The sequence below is a fragment of the Triturus cristatus genome, chromosome 4_1 (assembly GCF_964204655.1).
Source record: "Triturus cristatus chromosome 4_1, aTriCri1.1, whole genome shotgun sequence".
Lineage (NCBI taxonomy): Eukaryota > Metazoa > Chordata > Amphibia > Caudata > Salamandridae > Triturus > Triturus cristatus.
In genome coordinates this window covers 266761313-266783221 of record NC_140585.1, presented here as the reverse complement: position 1 = coordinate 266783221, position 21909 = coordinate 266761313, and the positions used below count along the sequence as shown (strand labels likewise).

Below are 21909 nucleotides of genomic sequence, written 5' to 3'. Positions count from 1 at the left end.
CTATCAAGGCTCTGATATTCCTTCCAAAATGGCCTCAAAATTTAATCAAATGCATCGAGGAGAACAGCTGCAAACCTTCATAAATATCTATAAAATGCCCCAAATATCCTAAAACATCAGCATGCACTATCATGAAATCTCAGTAAAACGTCAAAAAATGGGCAATTTTTCTGAACCCACCTAGTCTCTAGAGCTTTCCTGAAGACTGCATGGTTTTAAATCTGTTAATCGAGAACGTCTCCTAACTCCCGAGTTTTAAGAGAGGTTGAGAAATCTAGTGATTGGGCAGCAAAGAAGGTCAGACCTTGTGGCACGTGCTTCATGCAATATGTGTTCTAAATATCTTATAACTTGTGGCCATTTCATGCAGATATTAAAGGACAGATCATGCTGCTCATTTGATGTTGCTCCTTTCAGATTTGGCAATGCTCCACCTGTCATTTTAGAATACAAGAGACTGCACTAGATCGGCCCATGCAGATCCTAAATCGTCTGTGCAGCAGACTAAGCAATTTTAAGCACTCCAGATACCATTCCTTCCAATCCAGCATCCGTTCCGGCACTCAAAGTCAAACTAAAATCACAAAAACTGATAATTGATGGCATTTAAATTCACTAAGTTCACTCAAACTAGCAACATTCAATATGTGAATGATACCATGATATCCAATCTTTCCACCAGGCATTCCCGTGCAGATCCATACCTGCCATGTATCCCGGAAGTCAACGTTGTGGTAAATGTTCTTTCCGTTTTCATCTTTTGGTGCCAAACTGTCTCCAGGCTACAAACAAAAAGCACAGTTATTTGAAGGACCTATTCATCTTTGGTAGATTCTCTTTAACCCTGTGAATTCACATTAATGGTTTATGCAAAAGATTTGCTGAGATTGACTTGAAAAGGTTTATCCTGTTATCCACACAGATTTTCTTTATGTAGAGCATTACACATTTTTGGTAAATGAGTCTAAAGAATTTTGTGTAAATAAAAGAAAATCTTGTAATTGTGTTTTCAATGTTTCTTCTATAGGTAAGAGTTGGCCTGACTCCATTAGAACGCCAGTTACTGCCGAAACCTGTCTGCCTTAAATAGGATGCTCACAATGCACTAGTCCTACATTTTTAATGTGGCCCTGAAATACACTCATAGGAGCACAATGGGAGCAGCCAATCTAGATGGTGGGTGATGTGTTACCACTCTTACGTGGTTGCCTCAGAGGATGTGTGGGTGGTCTGCCAACCATTCTGACAATAGTCCTGCATGCGTGGGAGCGTATTCGTAAAAAAGCAACAACAGATTCCCATTCTGTATTGGTCGCCAGTCTCACCCTACCAGGTGAGGCAAAAAGGACAATGAAAATTGCACATGTGCATCCATTGGGTACAGCACGTTTGTGTCTGCATGGACCGTACCAAATTCAAGGACACATCCGCATCATATTGTTCCTGCCATCTCAGCTTCACTGCACATTATGTGTGTGATTCTATCGGTCCTATCTTTGAAACCCAGGCCTCCTGCAGCTTCACCTTTCCCTTCATTCCAAGTCTTTACTTTGTCCATTGTTTAAACCTCTATAGAATCTTCACCCCCGGTCTGCAGGCATTTCTATTCCTATCCTTCCTCAGTAAAGTGTTTATTGATCTCTGGGTTCTCAAATGCTAGCTTGTCCAGGAACCCGGTGTCTTGGCTGTACTGGGAAATCAGATATTTACATATTCATTGACTGCACATCATTTGCCATTACTAGTTTCCTTTACCTTTCCTTTGTTCCCCACACTTTACCCGTGGCTCTTGAGAGGTCGCTCTGTTAATACCTCTTAGACATTTAACGGGGAGTAGAGGCTAAGTAACAGGTTGCCTTTTTCAGTGGTCCTGGGAGCAAGTCACCTGGACTCTGAAATTGAAGCTAACACAACCTTTCAATTGAACCTTTATAGCATCAGAAGTGGCATAAAGGACATCAATATCTGATAGACAAGAGGAGTGAGCACGTCCTTCAGCAATCAATAAATGGTGGATCTGCATAAGTTAGGTTTGCACAGGCACTGTGGGGACCTCTAATTCCATTCTTATGCAAAACAATATGAGTAAAGGACTTCCTTCACTTCCAGTTCCTAGGCCTCCTGTGCTCAGCTCTCTCATTTTTGCACAAACAGCTTTGCACATCCTATGGGCTGGAAACGTTTGTAATTTATGTACAGCACACTCTTTAATGTATGGTTCTATGAAATCTGAATAATATATTTTTGCACAAGTACTTAGTACTAAAAGACATGAGCTGTCAAAAGTGTTAATATTAGATGAATCTAGTCATCCATTCATTCCCATATGCACAGAAATCTTTTGTTGAGCCCTGACTTCAGGGCAGAGGAACATGAGCCCTTCTGTTTCTCATCAAGATCGACACTTAGGAGAACGACGGTCAATGTAGATATGCGATGGCACTGAGAAAGAGCACACCACAGTCTACAGACAGGCGTTTCCCAGCAAAGGAGAACTGCTTCTAATGGAATAGCTGCCATAATCAAATGATTGACCCTCAATCTTGGCGAAAGAGACCACCGAACAATACATTCTCAAACAGATTTTTTCAAGAGCTCAAGAACAGTTTGTTAGCATTCAAACATATCTCCAGCTGACCTCACTGTGCGTGCACAGAGATATTAAATCTCCAAAAGGAGTGAGGGTTGTGGCTCTCCATTTGATTTATATCTTGTTACCTTTTGATAACTAAGATACGCTGTTTCATTGGAATAAGCCGGGTTGGAACGATCAATAAACATTAAGGTTAACAACTCAGATAAAGTATGTACTATGCAGTTTAAAACATTTGTGGCTTTGTTGTTCCAGACACAACATTCTGTATTTTGTTGGCGATGCCAACATGCTTCATTACCAATGGAAAGTATCTCTTTTTAGGGCCAGAAATCAGAATGCTCTTGTAAGAAATTGGCTTTTTGGCTGACTGGGGTGTATGCCCTGGTCAAGCAGCAACCACAATCCTTGCCAGGGTGAGGCACAAGCCAAACCTAAATTATTCTGTGCTCAACGATCTGGTAGCTTGGCACAGAGCAGTCAGGCCGAACTTAGAGGCAGTGTGTAAAGTATGTGTGCAATACTTCAAACAGTAATAAAGTGTAAAGAGCACACTTTAGAAAAGTGGACCTTACTTATATAAATAAAACAAGGGCAAAATGGCAAAAATCCAACCAGTAGAACCAGAGATATGCGCTTTTGAAGATTTTAGTGAAAATAACTCCAAATAGCACAAAGCACAAAGCGCCAACTGTGGACATCTGGTTGCGCCGGACCGGGACAAAGTCACAAGTTCAGGCCCACCACTATGGAAAGCAGGCCAGCCACAGGGACGACGTAGCTGAATAAAGTACCTTAAATCCTGGTTTGCGGAGCGTTGAGAGGATCCGCAACGAAGATGGATGAAGCAGCCAAGGCGATGCACCAATTTCGGAGTGCAGTGGGGCTGCAATGCAAGGGCGTACGTTGTCCTCAATGATCCCATTGACAAGGCTTGCGATGCATAGTCTGGTCTAGAGGATGCAGTGCGCAGTCAGGAAGATGCATCTGTTCCGAGGAGATGCGAGCCCGGCATCATCATCATGGTTGCCATCAACGAGAGATGCGAGGGCCTGCGCCAAGGATGTGTTGCCCAACAATGGTTCCGGTCTTTGCAGTGGGTCAAATTCCCACAGCAGTGACGATGTGTCGGTTCTGCGCCGCGCAGCAGAAGAGATGCGTCGGTTTCACTGTATCCAGCCTATTCAAGCATAAGTGGGGCTGGGCCTGGCTTCTCCCTCCCATCCTGCCAGTGATGGCCAATCCAGTCACCCTTAAGTTCCCCATTGTGTGTGGCTGTTTAGGAGCAATAAACAAAGCCCATCTGTCAACTACACTCAGTCATGTGACCGGAAGACTAGCTGCAGGCACCAAATGGCTAAGGCAAATAAATACCAACTTACTAAAATTGGTATTTTCAAAATTGTAATAAAGAATCCAGCTTCAGGATACGTTAGGATTTTTTATTACAATTCCAGAGACACCAAACATGAACTACCTGTTTCCATTTGGACTAATAAAGTGTAATTAGGTAAGTATCCTATGGGAGAGGTAGGCCTTGCAGCAGTGAAAAACAAATTTAAGAGTTTTTTTTCCACTACTAGGACATGTAAAACATTTCCTACTCTATAAATATATTGTAGCCTGCCCGCTGGGCTTTTTAGAGCCTACTCTAGAGGGGACTTATATGTATTAAAAAGGAAGGTTTGGGCCTGGCAAAAGGTTTACTTTGCCAGAGGGAAATGTCAGTTTCAAACTGAACACACAGGCTGTAATGACAGGCCTAAACCATGCTTAAAGTGCTACTCAAGTGGATAGCACAATTAGAGCTGCAGGTCCACTAGTAGCAGTTAATTTACAGCCCCTGGGCACAGTAGGTAAGCCTTATCTTGTCTTCCACCAGCATGGCAGGATATTTGACACCCCTACAAACGTCAATGTAACTCTGCTTACATAATGAAGAAATAACTAAGGGTCTTTAGAAATACAATACTGAGTTGGAGCAAGCTGACTAGGCTCCAGAGAACAGAGTTTTATGAACATCATAAGATGTCAACACAGAGATTGTACATTGAACTTTTACAAGTCTAAGTTCCAGAATTTACAAAGGCATACATTTCCAGTAGTAATGAATAATGTATTTTACCTTAAGAGCAACAGGGCAATGTATGAGATAGAGATCCACGTAGTCCAGTTGGAGGTCCTTTAGTGATTTCTCCAGTGCTACTCTGACCAGCTCTGGTGAGAGGAAAGTGCAGTACAGCTGTGAAAATAGCAGAAATACATACTTACATTGGAGCTCAACTGAATGCTGGTAAACAATGTTTGTGGAACCTTTACAATTTCCTGGTCTACAAATGCAACAGTAAATCTACTGATACTTCAGAGGTCATATCCAGGCTGGAACGTTTGCAAACAAATGTTCTGCGGTTTATTGTAACTAAGAGTTTGTAGGCAAGTAAAGACAATTATAATATGCGGGAGCTCGTAACCCCACGATAAAGTACTGCATTTCTTTTCATATTATAGGCACTTTCTGATGGCTAAGCAGCTGATAAGGCGCCACATTTCATGTGCCACACCATCAGCAATGCCAGACATTGTACCCTGCTGCAGATTGAATTCTGGGATGTGTTGTTTTGTTTCAAAATTGGCAATTTCAAAATGCAAAGGACTGTTGGCTAAAAAGACAGGACCAGAAAAAAGTGTCAGACACACCACATGGTCACTTGTTGTCCATTTATTGTGTTTTCAGAAGGAAAGAGCAAATTCCACATATTATATGGGATAAAATACCTCCTAACTATACATTATACCATATTGCAGATCACCTTCTGTGACCTGGTGCCTTTATATGGGCATTGTTAGACTTGACCCTCTCTGCAGGGTCACATCCAAACCTTTTGCCTCCTCTACTCCTATTTTCTGAATTTGTTTTTGTTGGCGTTTATGACTCTAAACACTTTACCACTGCGCAGCAGCGTTAATGTGCTTGAACTCTCTCATAGAAACATGGTAAAATTGGCGTACACCCAACTGGCACATTTAATTTGCTTATAAGTCCCCACTAAAGTGGTACAACATCTACCCAGGGCCAGTAAATTAAATGCTACTATTGGTCCTGCAGCACTTATTGCGCCACCCATTTATGTTACCCTTAAAAACATGTCTTGGGCTTGCCATTGCAGCATGTGTGCATTTCTTTACTGTCAATTTGACTTGGCAAAAATAAACATTTTGCCAAACCTAAACCTTCTTTATTAATACAAATAACTCACCCCTCAGTTAGGCCCTAAACAGCCCATAGGGCAGGGTCTAGTGTATTTAAAAAGTTGGACATGTGATTTTAGGTTTTACATGCCCTGGTAGGGAAAAAAACGCTTTCATTTGTTTTTCACTACTGCAAGGCCTACTTTTCCCGTAGGATAACATTGGGCTACCTTAATACATTTAATGAGTGCTAGCATTTGATTAGGAACAGGTAGAAGTGTCATGTTTTGTCTCAAATTAATTATAATTTAAAATCATCTTTAATGGTAAAGTTGGATTTTAAGTCACAATTCTGAAAATACCACTCTTAAAAAGTTGGTATTTTTTTATCCTAATCATTTGGTGCCTGCAGCCTGTATCCTGGGTGACATGATTGTGAATATTTGGCCGCTGAACTTTGTGTATTCTTCCTAGACAGTACGCTACAGGGGAGTAGGAGTTGGCAGTATGGTCCATTCTGCCATGATGGGAGGGCTGGAGCTGTTCCTTACACCATTAAATGTCAAAGGGACTGCCGCAGCACACTCACAAAGAACTTGACACCGGTCAATTGTCACCCTCGACTTCTTGGAACCTGGGCAAGGGAGGAAGTAAAATTTCAGAGCCAGAAGTGGTGGGAAGTCTAGAAGTTTCTACCACTTCAAAGGCTGGCACGAGGTATAAATATTGGACCCTCAGACCAATTTTCAGTTCACATTTAGACCTGCGGCAGACAGCCAGACGGACTGTTGGGACTTCAGAGGAATGCCCTGCTGTTTGAGGCCTGCTTTGTATGACAGAGGACTACCTTACTGCTACCCGAGGACTGCACTGCTGCTTGAGGCCGGTCTTGGTCCCACAGGGGACTGCCCTGATGTTGGAAGCCTTCCTTGCTACTTGAATCCAGGGCTACCAGAGTGCCTTCAAGGCTGTCTGGCTGGCCTCCTGTTCTGAACTACATGGACACAAAAAGCTCCAACAGATTGTACCCTGTACCTGGACCCTGCCTGAAATCAGTCCTACCCTCTAAGTGGTTCTCCACCAATACTGGACCCTTGGAAGTGGTACTAAATGCGTCCAAACATCCAAAAATAGAAACTTGAGACTTAGACAATTGTCCACCAAAAAGTGGCCTGGGACCTAGCTGCCAGCTGATCCACCTAAAGTGTATCGCCAGCCGACCTAACTTCGCGGTAGTTCTCCCTACACTCTTTTCTGAAGTAGCAAACCCTGTTCATCGCCACATTTTCAGAAGGGTATCCAACCCCATGGAGCCCTCATTGGCTACAGCCTGCAGCTTTGTTCAGCTGGAGATTTTCTACTACTAAATAAGTGACTAAGTACAAACGTAAAAATCTTCAACTTGACTTTGCCCAGTGGCTTCCCGACAACGCTTCCTCCCCAGACATCGCCGGGTGCCTTTCTCCACTGACCTTTACATTCTCAGGCATTTTTATTCAAAAATCATCTACATTTGAATGTATGCTGAGATGAGGCCCAATCAACTTTGTGTATCTGAACCATTCTCTATCGCGATCAGCCATTGCTTTTGACTTTACCCTGATCTAACGCAACTTGATGTATGCGGTTGGAGCTTTGATCTTTTAGGTGCTTGGTTTCCCTGAAAAAATTTTACATTCATACCGCCAGTCCTAAAATATTAAACATAATCTGTTTAATCAAAATATCAAAGATAAACTGCATTTACAGTGTGTCAGAAACCAATTTATTGAATATCATTAACGTAACTCCTTGTATTTCCTTTTTTTCTATCACCCTTTCTAACCTTAAGCTGTTTTTCTATTGCAGTCCAGGAACCAAACATGAGCCTGTTCAGTTTCTGGAATGCTGCTGTATGGCACTCACCTTTGGCACACCCTTATGAGAGGGCATTGAGTTGTTTCTATTCTGAAGGCTTGTCATGCTTCATTGTTTGTTCCGTACAGGGGCTTTCTCTGTGTCTCTTCCTTGCAGGGACTGAACATCTGCTAACATGCTCCTTCAAGAAAGCCAATGTCTTAGCTACAAAACCTCTCTTTGACCACAAGAGATTTTGATTTCAGCGGCCCTCACTATCTGGTTGGTGGACTGGTCCCGCTGTGGCTACTACTCAGTTTATTAATGTAAAGAGTGAGGCCCCCTGCTAATGAGGTAAAAGTTCCTTAAGGCAGGGCTACATAAGTCAGTGTAAATATTTAAGGCAACAATAATAATACAGAACAATAAAGATTTGAATGATCAATAAAAAACAGAAGGATTGGTTAGAAGAAAGAACCAACGAAACTATTTGTCTTCAAAAAGTACAAAATATATTTTATTAGTAATCAGTTCAATAATAAGGAAACCAAATTATACTGTTCCAATCGTATCTACAATCACACATCTCAAACAGTCTACACTCAATTTAAAAACAACATTCTAATGATAAAAGATTGTTCATAGATATTGATATTTAGTGTTCATTTTATTAGGCAAGCAATGTGGCACAATAGTATTTGACTTTTGTGCCACATTGCTTGCCTATGAAAATGAACACAGAGGGGCTCATATGGATAGCGGGCGGATCGCCACTGCCGGTAAAACCACCGCCTGCTTCCAAATTCCCCCCGCCACATTACCATGGCGGGGGGACCCCGGCAGACGAAAAGACCGTCCGCCGGTTTTCCGCCCGGTTGCAGAGTCGACCGGGCAGAAAAGCAGGTAACATGGTGGCGGTGTCAGGGAGACACCGCCATCCATATTAGCATAAATGCGGGGATGTGCCTTTCCGTGGCGGCAATGCCGCCACGGAAAGGTAGGCGGTTTTTGCCATTGGAGGTCCGTAGCGGGCCCCCAGGGATTCTGGGGGGTGGGGTGTGCACATGGGGGGTACTGCAGTTCCATGCACAACATGGCAGGTGCCGCGTGGTGCCTGCCACGTTGTGCATGGAAGTGCACAACATGCCTTCCTGGCATTGCAGCGGGCTGTGCTGAGAGCACCACCTGCAGCAATGTCAGGAATGCAGGATGCGCCTGCCAGTGTGGCGGGCGCATCCTAATGTCTGCAACGGGACCCCTGCACCGATGGCGGGCGGTCCCATTGTTCGACAGGATCCTAATGACACTCTAAATATCAATATCTATGAACAATCTTTTGTCATTAGAATGTTGTTTTTAAATTGAGTGTAGACTGTATGAGATGTGTGATTGTAGATACGATTGGAACAGTATGATTGGGTTTCCTTGTTATTGAAATGATTAGTAATAAAATATATTTTGTACTTTTTGAAGACAAATAGTTTCGTTGGTTCTTTCTTCTAACCAATCCTTAAGTTTTTTATTGATCATTCAAATGTTTATTTGTCTGTATTATTATTGTCGCCTTAAATATTTATACTACTCAGCTTATTCCATGAGTTTTGCAGAAAGTTAACTTTAGACTCGTTGCTTCAGTGCTTATATCCGAATTTTACTCTGCAGCCAACTGCACCTAAGCATAATTTTGTAGTTTGTTCGGTAGGGAAATGTTGTGGACTGTTCTAATAAGAAGATCCATGAAAAACATTTATGTTACAGATACTCGTTTTCAAATTAAATTAAAGGTATAGTAAACAGTCTGGACATGTCTATAGGTTCTGTAAGAGTTGTCCACGCCATCTCTCTGTGGCCCAAACAAAGGTGTCTCCTCTATTTTAATGTTACCCTCTGCTGTGTCCTTGCTCCGGGGCCCAAAGCAACTCTTGCAAAGCAAGGTTGTAATGGGCCCTAATGCAAAAAAGGAAAAGTGTTAAGTAGCCATAATTGGGGTTTAATGGGCCCCTCACACTGCTAGGCCCAGGTGCCACTGCACCTACAGCATTAATGAGACCTACAGCCCTGTGAAGCAAGATGCCAACTCTGCCCACTCCACTGAAAGAGGCCCAAGGAGGCTGTCTGCCCTATGCAAGGGCCCTGGAGAAAAACTATTTATTGCTGAATTACATAGTTTTACTAAGTGAGCGAAGAATTATCATGTTGAATTAATGTTTAGGGGAGAGGAACCATCCGAGGAAGATTGTCAAAAAATCATTACAGTAGTACACAAAGGCAAGAGAGGAAGTGGCCAAAAGGTTTGTGAGGTCAGCATATTTGTGTCCGTACATGGAACATATGATTATGAGTTATTACAAGGTCTGTGCTGATTGTGAAAAGTTTGGTGAGTAAATTATATGAGTGGCCACTAGAGCGGATGGCATTGTTTGGCAATGTACATTTTGGGCCCATTTTTGTTAATGAGCAATATGTTGCACAGGTAGGTAGAGTGCTAATTTTATTTAAACCCTTAACTGATGCTCTGTTGGATGTTCTCAATGAGTCACTATGCACGAATGTCTTTCTCCAGGGGGCAGATTTATAATGATTTTGCGTTCTGGATGCGTAACTTTTTTGGCACATCCCCAACGCAATATCATTTTTGGTATTTACTAAGTCATGCAAAGCCACTTTGTGTATCTGCGTGGTTTAGTAAATACAAAGTAACACAAGGTAGTGCATAGTGCTGGCCTGAGTTACCTTGCGCTAGGAAGACGTCCACCTATGGACTTTGGCGTATATCCAGATTTACTAAAGCTAGTAAATCTGGGAATGCATCAAAATGGTATGCCTTTGTTGGTGAGGCATAATGGGGAGAAATATATTTATTTTTGTTTGCAGCACACAGAGAAAGAGAAATATACCTCTAAGGATTCTGTGGCATATTTATAAAATATTTATGCAACGCAGCAAGACACCTTGCTGTGCTGTGTTAGAGGGAGAGAGAGCAGGAATGCACCGTATTTAATAGCAGATGGCACAGTCTTGCTCTCGCCCTGCGCTGACACACAAACTTCTGCCTAGTGCCAACACAAACACACTTGCACCATGTTGCAAGGGTACCTGCATTGTAGGCAGGATGGTTTTCATGTCGTAAGTGACACCTTTCTGCACAAAAACAATCCTCGGAGGCTATTTCCTTTTTTTACGTGTGCTGCAAAATGCAATACACAGAGAAAACGGCAAAAACGCCTCCCCTGGAAAGGCGTAGCATTTTGACACATTCCCAGGTCTACCACTAATGGTAAATCTGGGAATAATCCATTGTTGGTTGCATGGGAACACCCACTCTCCCCCCATGGAATGCTCTGGCCAGAATAATGCAAGGCAGCGTCTTGCACTGCCTTGCATAACTCCACGTTTACCAAGCCATGCAGGGCCACGCAAATTGGCCTTGCACGGCTTGGTATATGTCATTCTAGATTTTGCATCAACCTTGCACCTTTTTTGTGTAGAGCAAAGGGCAATGCAAACCATGATAAATATGAAACTATTTGTGTGCAGGAAGGTATCCCTTCCCATGGTGCAAGGGTGCCTGCATTGGTGCTAGGAAACTTCAAGAGCGACAGCGCGGGGAGAGACTTTACCACCATATTTTAGTAGATATGGAGTTTGTCAGCTCTCTCATATTCTGGCAATGCAGCAACTACCGTAGCTGTGCTGTATTGTGTGAATTTTAAGTAAAACTGCCCCCGGTCTTTAAATGAAAGTTTATCAGATAAAATAAAATCAAGGCAGAACATTGAACAGGAGTTCCATCTCGACTAAAACATCCAACTTGAATTGGGGGCTTCTTCTGGCCAGAGCTCTCTTTTGATTCCAAGACCACTATGGATATCTATTCCAAATGTTTTTATCAGACATACTAGTCTGTTACTACTTTGCCATCTGCTACTGGCTTCAGCAGCTTCAGGTCTCTGCCCTCAGGGCTTGTTCTCCAGAGCAAAATCCAAGCACCAAAAGCACTGGGTGACTATTAGGATAACATATTATAAATGTTGTTGTCATGGAAAATGGTAAAGAGTTTTCTGCAAAAAATAATATACATTTTGTTTTTGCAAAACAAAGTTGCAGTGTACCCTGGTGTGTTCAACCATGACCAATGGTTAGGTTAAAGCAGTAAAAAACAAGGTAGCGTGTAAGGGTTTGCAAACTGCTCTATGATATGAATTTCATGTCAAAGCATACATCTAGGAAAACATTTGGAGTGCATTATCACACACAGTGTTTTTCACAATTGCTGAGACGCCATGTTCCCTGGTATGAACTTAATGGAAGTGGATTAAAAAAGTAACTTTAAAATGAATGAAACAGCTGAAAAAAGAGGGAGGGATGACATATTAAAGTCAAAGCAAATATGAAGAAAAAAGAGTTCAGAGATAAACACTAGTGAATGGGCCGCGATTAAGAAGACGGAAAAGAGAGAAAAGGAGGATCACATATTTCTGCTCCCTGCAGAGTAGCTGTGGGGACACGGACTTTAACTCACACTGGACGATGATGGTCGGTGATGTCTTAACAGGGTCGCTACGTTGTCAAGGCCGGGTTAAGTTGAGCACTTAGCTGATCTTAGTGGTGCAATGTACCTAAGAGTGCTGTCAATGGTTTGAATAATTCTGCTTTGCAGAATATACAGAGAAGTAATGTGGATTGTGACGCGCGCTGTGTGGTTGCATTGATGGAAATGTTTCAAATTTGGATGCTGGTGTCGTGGGATAGGGGCAGGATACTGAATACTGGAAACTAAGGTTTATAGTGATTTATGATGCGTAGTTTCAAACGATCAGTATGCTTAAAACCTTTAAATGCAATAACATAACGTGTATTTGAAAAGCGCACGGTCACCACGAAGGGTATCTTGGCGCAGAATACCAGATGTGGAGTAAACAAAATGTACTGATGATCACCTCGCTCACACATCCACTAACCACAGCAGCCCCTTGTCCCATATGAGAATGAACCAATACTTCCGCCTTTACGAAGCTGACGCTGCCAGTAAGATTCAACAGCATTCCAATAAAACCACCGATGGCCTGATGGAGCCGACACTTCTTTCAGGATCACCCAGAGGGAAACTGAGAAATGCAGAGGTTACAATAAGAGAAGTCGCTTTGAGTAATCTCTCTTCCATTTACAGGATGATGAACATTTAAATAGCAATACTGTAAAACCAAAAAATGTATGTGCCATCATGTTAATCGCCAGCCTGCCCTCACAAATGCCCCATTCTCTAATCAATTGATCAGTTATTGCATGACATCCTCTTCTAATGGAGACATGACAAGACCTAACACAGGAGCAAGGAAAGGCAAGGGGTGCTCTTTCTGTAAAGCGTAAAGGAGTTACGAAAACGCAGAGGCAAACACTAAGTTAATGTACCTAGAGGGTGTGTGTCTGGATCCTGTTGAAACCCCGTTATCTCTGAACACCTAGGTGGATGGCAAAAGAAGTGAATGCCTGCAATGGGGAATGAGGAAACACAGGGAAAGGGGGTGAGGGAATGAGAGAAAAACACAGATGTGGACCTCACTCTTAGAATGGTTTCATCACTTGCAAGGGATACACACAGCAACTGCAGTGTTTGAGGCATGGAACTTCATTGATCCCGCAATGGGGGAAACAGAGGACCACATGTGGGCAGGTAGTAGCTGAATGAACACTTAAGATATAGAAGCAATGCAAGCTTGCTGGTTTCAGAAATGCCATGTTGAGCCCTTTAAACGACCAGGATACCAGTTCATCTGATGTTGATTTGGGTTCTGTTTGTTTCCAGCTCACCATCACTTTGGGGTAGGATTAGTGGATTTCCATCAGAGCTCGGTACCAACTACATTGAGTCATGACAGTTTGTGAGATGCTAGAAATTGTTTCTGATGTTAATCCCCTCCAAGCCATGGCTCAGGCCATTAGTGAAATACAAGAAGATCTTGAGGTTGCTTAACAGGTGCGAACCTTGTTGTTAACTAAAACAACAGAAGTGAGCAGATTTAAAGAAAGTCCAAGAACTGAAGTCTCTAGTACAGCTTTGTTTGAGACAGTTCCACGAGACCCAGAGATACTTTGGCAACTGTTAACATAGAGATCCGGGAACATGTAATATATCACAGGAATGGATTCTCCTGAGAAGTGTGCACAAGACACACAACAATTACGCATTTATGGCTCAATGTCACCTACATTTTTTAACAAGCTACAAGCCTTTCCCACTGATCATATTTAACCAAAGAAATGCTTATCTTGCCACACCTTTGATTAGAGGAAAAGTCCCACACTATGTCATTTGTGATAGCTTCACTTCACATGTTTGATCTGCACCAGACTCCTTACTCAATCACCTCATTTGAGTACACTGACAATAAGGTAAGAGAGCAGAAAGACAGATAAATATAGGTATTTTCTAACAGCCCAGAGCTTGTGTTAATTAGACAAATGGGTCAGCAGCTGAGGGAGAAGCTGCATCATTTTATAATGGGCTGCAAGAGGAATTAAAGTATGGCTTGGCCCTTATAATGAATCACCACACTCATTGGGATGTGTTCATTTAATTAATACTTTAGATTAAAGCACAGCAAAAGTCTTGAAGGATGGAGAAAAGAGGTGACATTAGAAGTGACCCCCAAAAGCCATTTTTGACACATAGAGGGGGCTCAGGCTGGAAAAGAGCCTGTACAAAATGGGTCAGTTTGTACAATCTTGAAACACCTAGATAAGGAACTACCAGGAAAGTGTGGCTTTTGCTTATACTGTAGCAATGGGTGTCGCTTTGTATGAAATTTCCCCTGAATGTGTCTGATTGTTTTATTCATAAAGATTTTTATAAGTAACAAGACTTTTTACCTATAAAGAAGACCTTGCGGAAGACATTTTTTGCATTGATGGGACACCCCTGTTGTCAAGAGATGAACTGTGCGAAACAACCATTATTGCTAACTGTAGAAACTGAACGTATTGAATCTCTAATATCACACAGCATCAACTCGCCAGTGCTTCCATTAGTCTTCAAAATCACTTGGGTAGGTGTGCACAGTTCTGAGATCAACTGGAAAGAGGAATAAATGAATATGTGATCTGAATATTGCAGACAGAATTGTTGACTAAGATCAGAGATACATTTCAAATAGCTGCTGTTCACATGCTTCGCCATTCCTGATCATGAGTAAGACTTGAATAATCCTCCTGCCTATATGGATTTCCAAGAAGATTTTGGCAAGAAGGGAGTGAATGAATACATTCTCCTTCAAATATATAACTATGCTATTGACCTTCAAGCAGGTGCTCCGATTCCCCATGGCAGAAGCTACTTTTTAATAGCATGGGAAGATATTGTCTTATAGGAATATCTGGACGAAAACCTCACTGAGGGATTTTTTGAGCATTCAGTTTCCCTTAAAGATGCTGCATTATGCCAAAACCAGATATTGAATTCCAGGTGTGTGCAGATGACCATAAGTTAAATATGAATATCTGCCACAATCAACACCCTTTTCCCGTTTCTGTTCTTCTAGATCAAGTCAAAATGGCCAATGTGTTTTACAAATTAGATGTCAGGGGAGCCTACAACTTGGTCTGGAGTAAAGATTGGGGATGAGTTGATGACAGCTTTCAAGACCATGCATGGCCATTATGAATATCTGGTAATGCCTTTTGGTCTCTGTATCAACCCATTCCATTCTAGAATGTTTTGAATGCTGTATTTCAAGACAGTCTAGCATAAATTGTGCAATATCCTAGAAAGCATCACAGGGAATTTCTACATTTCTGAAATAATTCCTTTTATGCTAAGTCTGAAAGGTGAATATTGTAAACCAATAAAATGGTGTTTCAGGTCTTGGGACAGCCTAGGGGAAACTCTTCAAACCTTGCAGATACCTCCTAGTTTCATAATACCCTTTAAGGGAAATCTCATTCTCACAAACATTCCCCCACAGCTGTCCCTAGCCATATACAATTAGTCGCCTTCAGGAGTCTGGCAATTCATTTAGTTTGAGAATCCTTTTCTACATTGAAGTTTTGTGTCAAGGTTGCCTCCTTAATTTGTCCTGATGAAGACCCAATGAAATTAGTGTAAGGGGTCTCTAACATCAACAATTTGCTCTGTTAACTGCCATTGAATTTGGAATAAGAAAGCTGAACTTGCAATAACAAAGCTTTGTCTTATATGATTTTGCCAAGTAGTCAACAGTATTTTGTTTGCTGGTTTTATATCACAAAGCGCACGAATAATCAAATGAGTTACTATTTCACGTGTTTCTTGGAGCATCTAACTTGTGATATCAATCAAAGTCTAGTTATTTCAGATTCAAAATCCATAAAACATAAAGAAAACATTTAAAAAACATCACGTTTGTCACAATCATATAGAGACATTAATAGTCCTCATACATTTGATTTTATCTAAAGCAGATCACATAGAAACAACGTGCCTTGGTACATTGTGTAAGCCATCAAAGTGCAACACCTCTATCAACTATACTAAATGCTTGTACTGAATAAACAAACATATGAACTTCCATAAAATATAAAACATCCAAAACTGTAAAAGGTGCAATTTAAAATATTATATTAATGAAAACCACTGCAAAATCAGGAGTCATTAGAAGAATTAGCAGCAACACTAGCTAAAGATCTCTTGCGTATGGACCATGCAGAATATAAGAATTTGGCAACGCTGCTGACAGTGACATCAATAGTGCCAGATCTCAAGATTCTTAGTGCGATTTCATATTGCCTAATGCTCATAAGTTGGCACACAGGTTTGATCCACTTTCTAAGTGGAAGTGCATTTTAATACAGAAGCTATAGATAGGTGGGAGCCCATATCTAAATGTTGTGTATAACTGCTTGGCCAAGGGACTTAGCATTTTATCAAGGAAAGATTCATATAAGGGAGTGGCTTTGTGGTCTAGGAATTTATGAGTCAAGCTGCCTGCCTTTCAACTCTTTACTTCCTTTTCCCTTAAGCACATCCTTAGCTTTTCTTTTATTAATGATTTTGTTACTGAACTGGCATCAGCTGGGGATTCCCAGAGAGTATGAAGGTCTAATTAGAATAACATGCTTTGATATAGGCTAACCAAGGGATTTGTAAATGTCCCTTAGAACTTAATTCCCTTAATGGTAACCCATACACCTCTAATTCATCAGTAGACCACAATCTGTGCCAGTAGAGCTAAGGTCTCAACTTCAGAGTGGACGTGATCGGACACACGCTGAAATCCAATAACAGGGGAAGGTGAGGGGCACTATGCTGGAGGTTAAGTAGGGTCCTGTTTTCAACCACAGCGAGACCATTGCCTTTCACATGGCCCCACAGCTTTGAACCATACAAGGCTGATCCTTAAGGTTTAACATTATACATTTCTACAGCTGGGGAAAGAACTCTAGACTTGGTTTTCTTTGCTAGCTTAATACAGCCTCTGATTGCTGTTGTAGCTTTAAGATGCTCTTACTGATTTGTAACGTCCAATTATCTTTACTGGACAATCTCACTCTTAAGTAGACAAAGTTCTAGAGGTTCTGTACTGTAATGCAAGTTCTTATGGCTTTGTAGGTTTAAATGCCATGTACGTGGTCTTACTAATATTCAATTCAAGACCCCTTTTTATTAAAGAAGACTAAAATGTGGACTCCTATAGCCTGCATCCCTGCAGGAGGTTTAGAAATGAGGTGCCCATCATCAGCAAACAAGAGTGTTGGGATTTTGGAAGCACCTATTTTCGGGGCGTTATTGTCAGGGACATCTAAAAATTGGCCTAGGCCATGTATATATAATTTAAAAAGAAAAGGGCACAAAACACAGCTCCCTTCTCAATCCTGAAGGAGTCAGATAGCTCTAATCTACTTCATGGAGTCTTATTGTAACCAATAGAATATCATCTGGGACCCCCATGAGGCATAGAACACCCCACAAGTTATGGCAGGGAATCAAATCAAAGGCTGATTTTAGGTCATCAAAGACCACGTACAAGCGTCCCTTCTCCAGCAAAACAGTTAGTCAACAAAGACCACGTACAAGTGGCCCTTCTACAGCACAACAGTTAGTCAACAAAGACCACGTACAAGTGGCCCTTCTACAGCACAACAGTTAGTCAACAAAGACCAAGTACAAGTGGTCCTTCTCGAGCACAACAGTTTTCTAATAGATTGTGCAAAAACTAAATATTTGGTCATTCTGCTGACTTTTTGGCAAACGCCAACTTGGAAGCCTGACAAAATATGATTTTCCGAGGCCCAATGAGACACAATAAAATATATGCATTTTTTTGCCTTAGACATTGCCAAGAAAACATAGGCTGATATGCTTTTCCGGAGGGAACCATTGTAAATTCTTTATTGAGATTGTACACCCAGGTTCCTAGGGTTGTCCCATTAAAAGGTTTTAGAAAACTGACAGGTACAGATTTCCACACAGGTGACCTTTTGGAAACAAATTAAGCAATACCTGCTATGCACAGGATACTATACACTTGTATATTTGTGAAAGTAAAAGAGATAAAAAAAACTAATGCAAACACACTTGCTAAATTCTTTCATTGTTTCTCAACCCTATATTTTTTAGGATTATTTCTTCCCCTGCTACCCTAGAAAAGTATCCAGCCATTTCCCAGGTGGGAAGTGGCAGGAAGTTGATTTCTATAGACCAGAAGCATTTGCGTTTATCAGAGTTTACAAAGCATTCCTGCCTTGGAACACATTCTCCAAACCAATAATTGGACATTTACTCACAAAGAAGCCTCTGTTGGGTTAAGTTAATGTGGGAGTATAAAACCTCTCATTAAATTTACATTAGTCGTTTTGCACTTGTCAAAATGTCTATTATCACTCATATGTTAGATTTCAATAGTTTTGTGAATCAGGCCCAGATATTCAAGTGGTGACATACAATTTCTAAAATAACAGCCTTTATTACTTTGCACAAAATTATAAAAATTGTTATAGAATCCCAAAAACCAGGTGGTAATTAAGAGAAAAATATAATTTTCAGGCATCTTGAAGTTACCGAACATTTCTAGACGTTACCTTGCCAGTGTAAAATATGTCTTCCCGCTTTACTGTGCCATCCGCAATTTTTTCTCTAATGGCCTGCCCAACGTTGGCCTCATTACCATAAACCTGGGCACCATCAATATGGCGAAAGCCTGCATCAATGGCCACCTTAGTGGCCTCATAGGCCGCTGATCCTGGAACCTGCAGAGAGAAGGTGGAGAGTCTCAGACTAGCTTGTCACACATGAGCAGGAAAGACAGATGTTTGTTAAATGTTCCTGATATGCCTCCAGGCTAAGGCATTACAAATAGTTTGTTCCAGTACAAGCGCTACATACCTACATTCATCACCATCAAACCCGATTTCTATTATCTCATACACTGCAGCACCATCAAACCTGATTTATATTGTATGTAACATTAGGTCAACGCTTATACCAGCAAAACCCTCTTTTACATTTGTTTTTTGCGAGATTTGGTGCATTGCAAAGAAAAGCTACAAAAACTGGATGGTAACTGAGAGGTCTGCACTAATTGCGGCCACCACATGTTTGTTACATTTCAGGAAGGTGTGTCAAATGCTCTTCTCCTTCCTATAACTTCTCTGACTTGACCAGTAGAAGAGTGAGGAAAGACTGCATGGATCAGCCAACACCTGTGTTTTTGTACGTTTCCGAAAGATCCAAACCAGTTGTTTTCAAGCACGTCCTACAGTCTTGTGGTGGTGGCATGCAGTAACGTGACTGGCATGGCATGGCAGGCCTACAAAGAACATGGCCAAACTTGTGTTTATTTTTAGATATCCTGCCAAACATGCAACATCCAGTAGACTATGTAACCCCCCCCCCCCCACACACCCCCCCCCGGCCACCTTCCCCATCCCTTTCACCCCCATGGCACCAACCTCTTATGAAATCAGGGTACTGTTCTGGTAGGACACACATCTAGGCACTTAACCGACCAAGATCACAAGTAAAAAAACACACAGAAACAGCTATAAAGTGCATGCTGTGATGTACAAATCTCTGAAAAAGATACATAAATATCAATTATTCACACAGAAAGCTCATTCATAATATCAAGAAAGCCTTACAGAATAGTCACACATTTTCCCACATCTTCATTTATTCATTCAGCGTGTGAGTTTTTTCTGTGATTGTTTTTGTCCTACCTTTATGTTGTACATTGTTACATGTTTTGCCTCGCACCATGTTTACTTTGCTATGGCGCATTGTTCTGCATTCCTTCTCCATGGTTTCCATCTACAACTGAGTTAGGTGTCATTTGTAAGAAAATAAGGTGAGGACCCTTAAGTCCCCTGGTGACGCCACCCACTGGTCCCCCCCCAATAATATTCCCTCCATTATGTGTTGTAGTTCCCGAGCCTGAAGCGAACTGTGAGATTGTTCCTTTTGTGGGAAACGGGGTTTTGGATGTTCCATCTCTGGGGGGTGTAGAAGGCATAGAAGGGGGAGATTTGGGAAACCACTCTGTAAGGACACTGGTATGGAATGTGGCTGGGAACTCCATGCTAATGATGGACCCAGAATGGTGTTCCTTTGTAGATCCCTTTGATGTAATTTTTTTTCAAGAAACCCGGAGCCTCCAATGTCCGCACAGAAGTGGTTTTTCCACCTATGCCATTAAAGCTACAAGAAAAGAGCTGGGTAGACCCTCTGGAGGGCTAGCAGTATGGGTGGAAATTAGCCTAGGGTCTAAAGTCAAACTCCTGCATGTGGACTCTCAGGATATACTTGCATTAGAGCTTCCTTTTTACAATGGATCAAAAATTAGGATGTCAATGTCTATAACAGAGTGTAGAGGGCCCAGGAGGAAACTAACACATTGCACATCATAGAACTTGCCCTGTCACACTATACAGATAACATCCCTGTATTAGTGGCAGGTGATTTAAATTGTACTTTTGAACCGCTTGCCCCGATTCCCCCAGATTTGACTGATGAATGGGACAGAGAGTGGCAAATTCCTCAGTTGGATCTTCCCCTAATAAGGTGGACCAAGAGAGGAGCCTAGATGATGGCACTCACAGTGCAGCATGACCTGATAGCCACAAAAGGAAGGACAACTTCTGACCCAAATGGGCATCCCACCTTCAACAGACCAGGCCACGAAAGCAGTATAGACTACTGCATAGTATCCCTAAATCACTGGCACTCAGTTAAAGATATGGAAGTGGTCAAAAGGGTTGATAGTGACAACAACGCTCTAGCTCTTACTTTTACCAAGCAGGGCCCTGTTGGGCCTGCTAAAATGGGCTGGCCAGATTTAGGTATCGTAACAATTACCAATAACGAGAGGGCAATTATATGGGACTGGGTGGAGGCTCACTGGGGAACACTAGGTGCAGTCAAGAGGAAGGTTTGCCTGCTACTTGAGGAATCTGCTAGCTCTACCACACAGACTGTCATGGAAATATTAGGCCCCAGTCATGAGCTTTTTTTTAAAGAGCTAAAGGAATTGCTAGGCCACCCGGGAAATCCTAAAAAGAAGGAAAGCAACAGCATACACCAGAGACCAGTTCATCAGGGTGCATGGTACAATAAGGATTGTAGGCTCAGCAAGGAGGAGCTTCTAAGGGCAGTAAAGCAAAAATCACTCATTGAGATAGTAACCTGCAGAGCGAAGTATAAGCGGGCAATTGAATCTGCGAAGAGTGGGAGGCTCCCTTTGGTCTGATTTACGGGATGCACTGTCAATCAAAGATTCAAAGAGCTTCTGGAGCAAAGCAGCATACTGGCTTAAGGGAATGGGAGAGCCCTAGAATTCACAGTACAGCGAGAGGAGTGGGAAGCATACTTTGGTTCTCTTTATGAGTCAAGGGATGCTATAGTCATGGAAGAACTCCAGGGGTCAGGTGAAGGCCTCAGTAAGGAGGGAAATGAGGGTGATGGCCTCTCTTTTTCTATAGAAGAAACGCAAGTAGCAATTCGCTCTTGCATTTCGGCTTGTGCCCCCGGACCAGATAGAATCCCCAATGATCTCTACAAGGAGGATGTAGCACTCTGGGAATTCTATATAAACCTAACTCAATCCTCAGAGGTATCCCTATCCCTCCCTCGTGGAAAAATGCTGAGATCGTCCGAATCTATAAAAAGGGGGACAGAGTGAGGCCATCCAGCTGTAGGCCAATTAGTCTTATCGACTCCCTGCAGAAGATGTTTTGCAAGCAAATTTTAGGCCGGATACAGGACTGGATTACAGAGTCCAATATCCTGAGTGACCTTCAAGCAGGTTTTCAAGCCTAAACTAGCA

At 41.9% G+C, this 21909-nt stretch overlaps 1 protein-coding gene across 1 annotated transcript in view; it reads right to left on the bottom strand.

Annotated features, from left to right (window-relative positions):
• The window catches only part of LOC146854241 (estradiol 17 beta-dehydrogenase 5-like), a 183119-nt gene that overhangs the window by 94180 nt on the left and 67030 nt on the right, over positions 1 to 21909 (bottom strand). Inside the window, exons 2-4 of the mRNA XM_085652024.1 lie at positions 18671 to 18838; positions 4719 to 4835; positions 705 to 782 (exon numbers count right to left, since the gene is read on the bottom strand). Coding sequence (XP_085508150.1) covers positions 705 to 782; positions 4719 to 4835; positions 18671 to 18838 — 363 coding nt within the window. The remainder of the gene's footprint in view (positions 1 to 704; positions 783 to 4718; positions 4836 to 18670; positions 18839 to 21909) is intronic.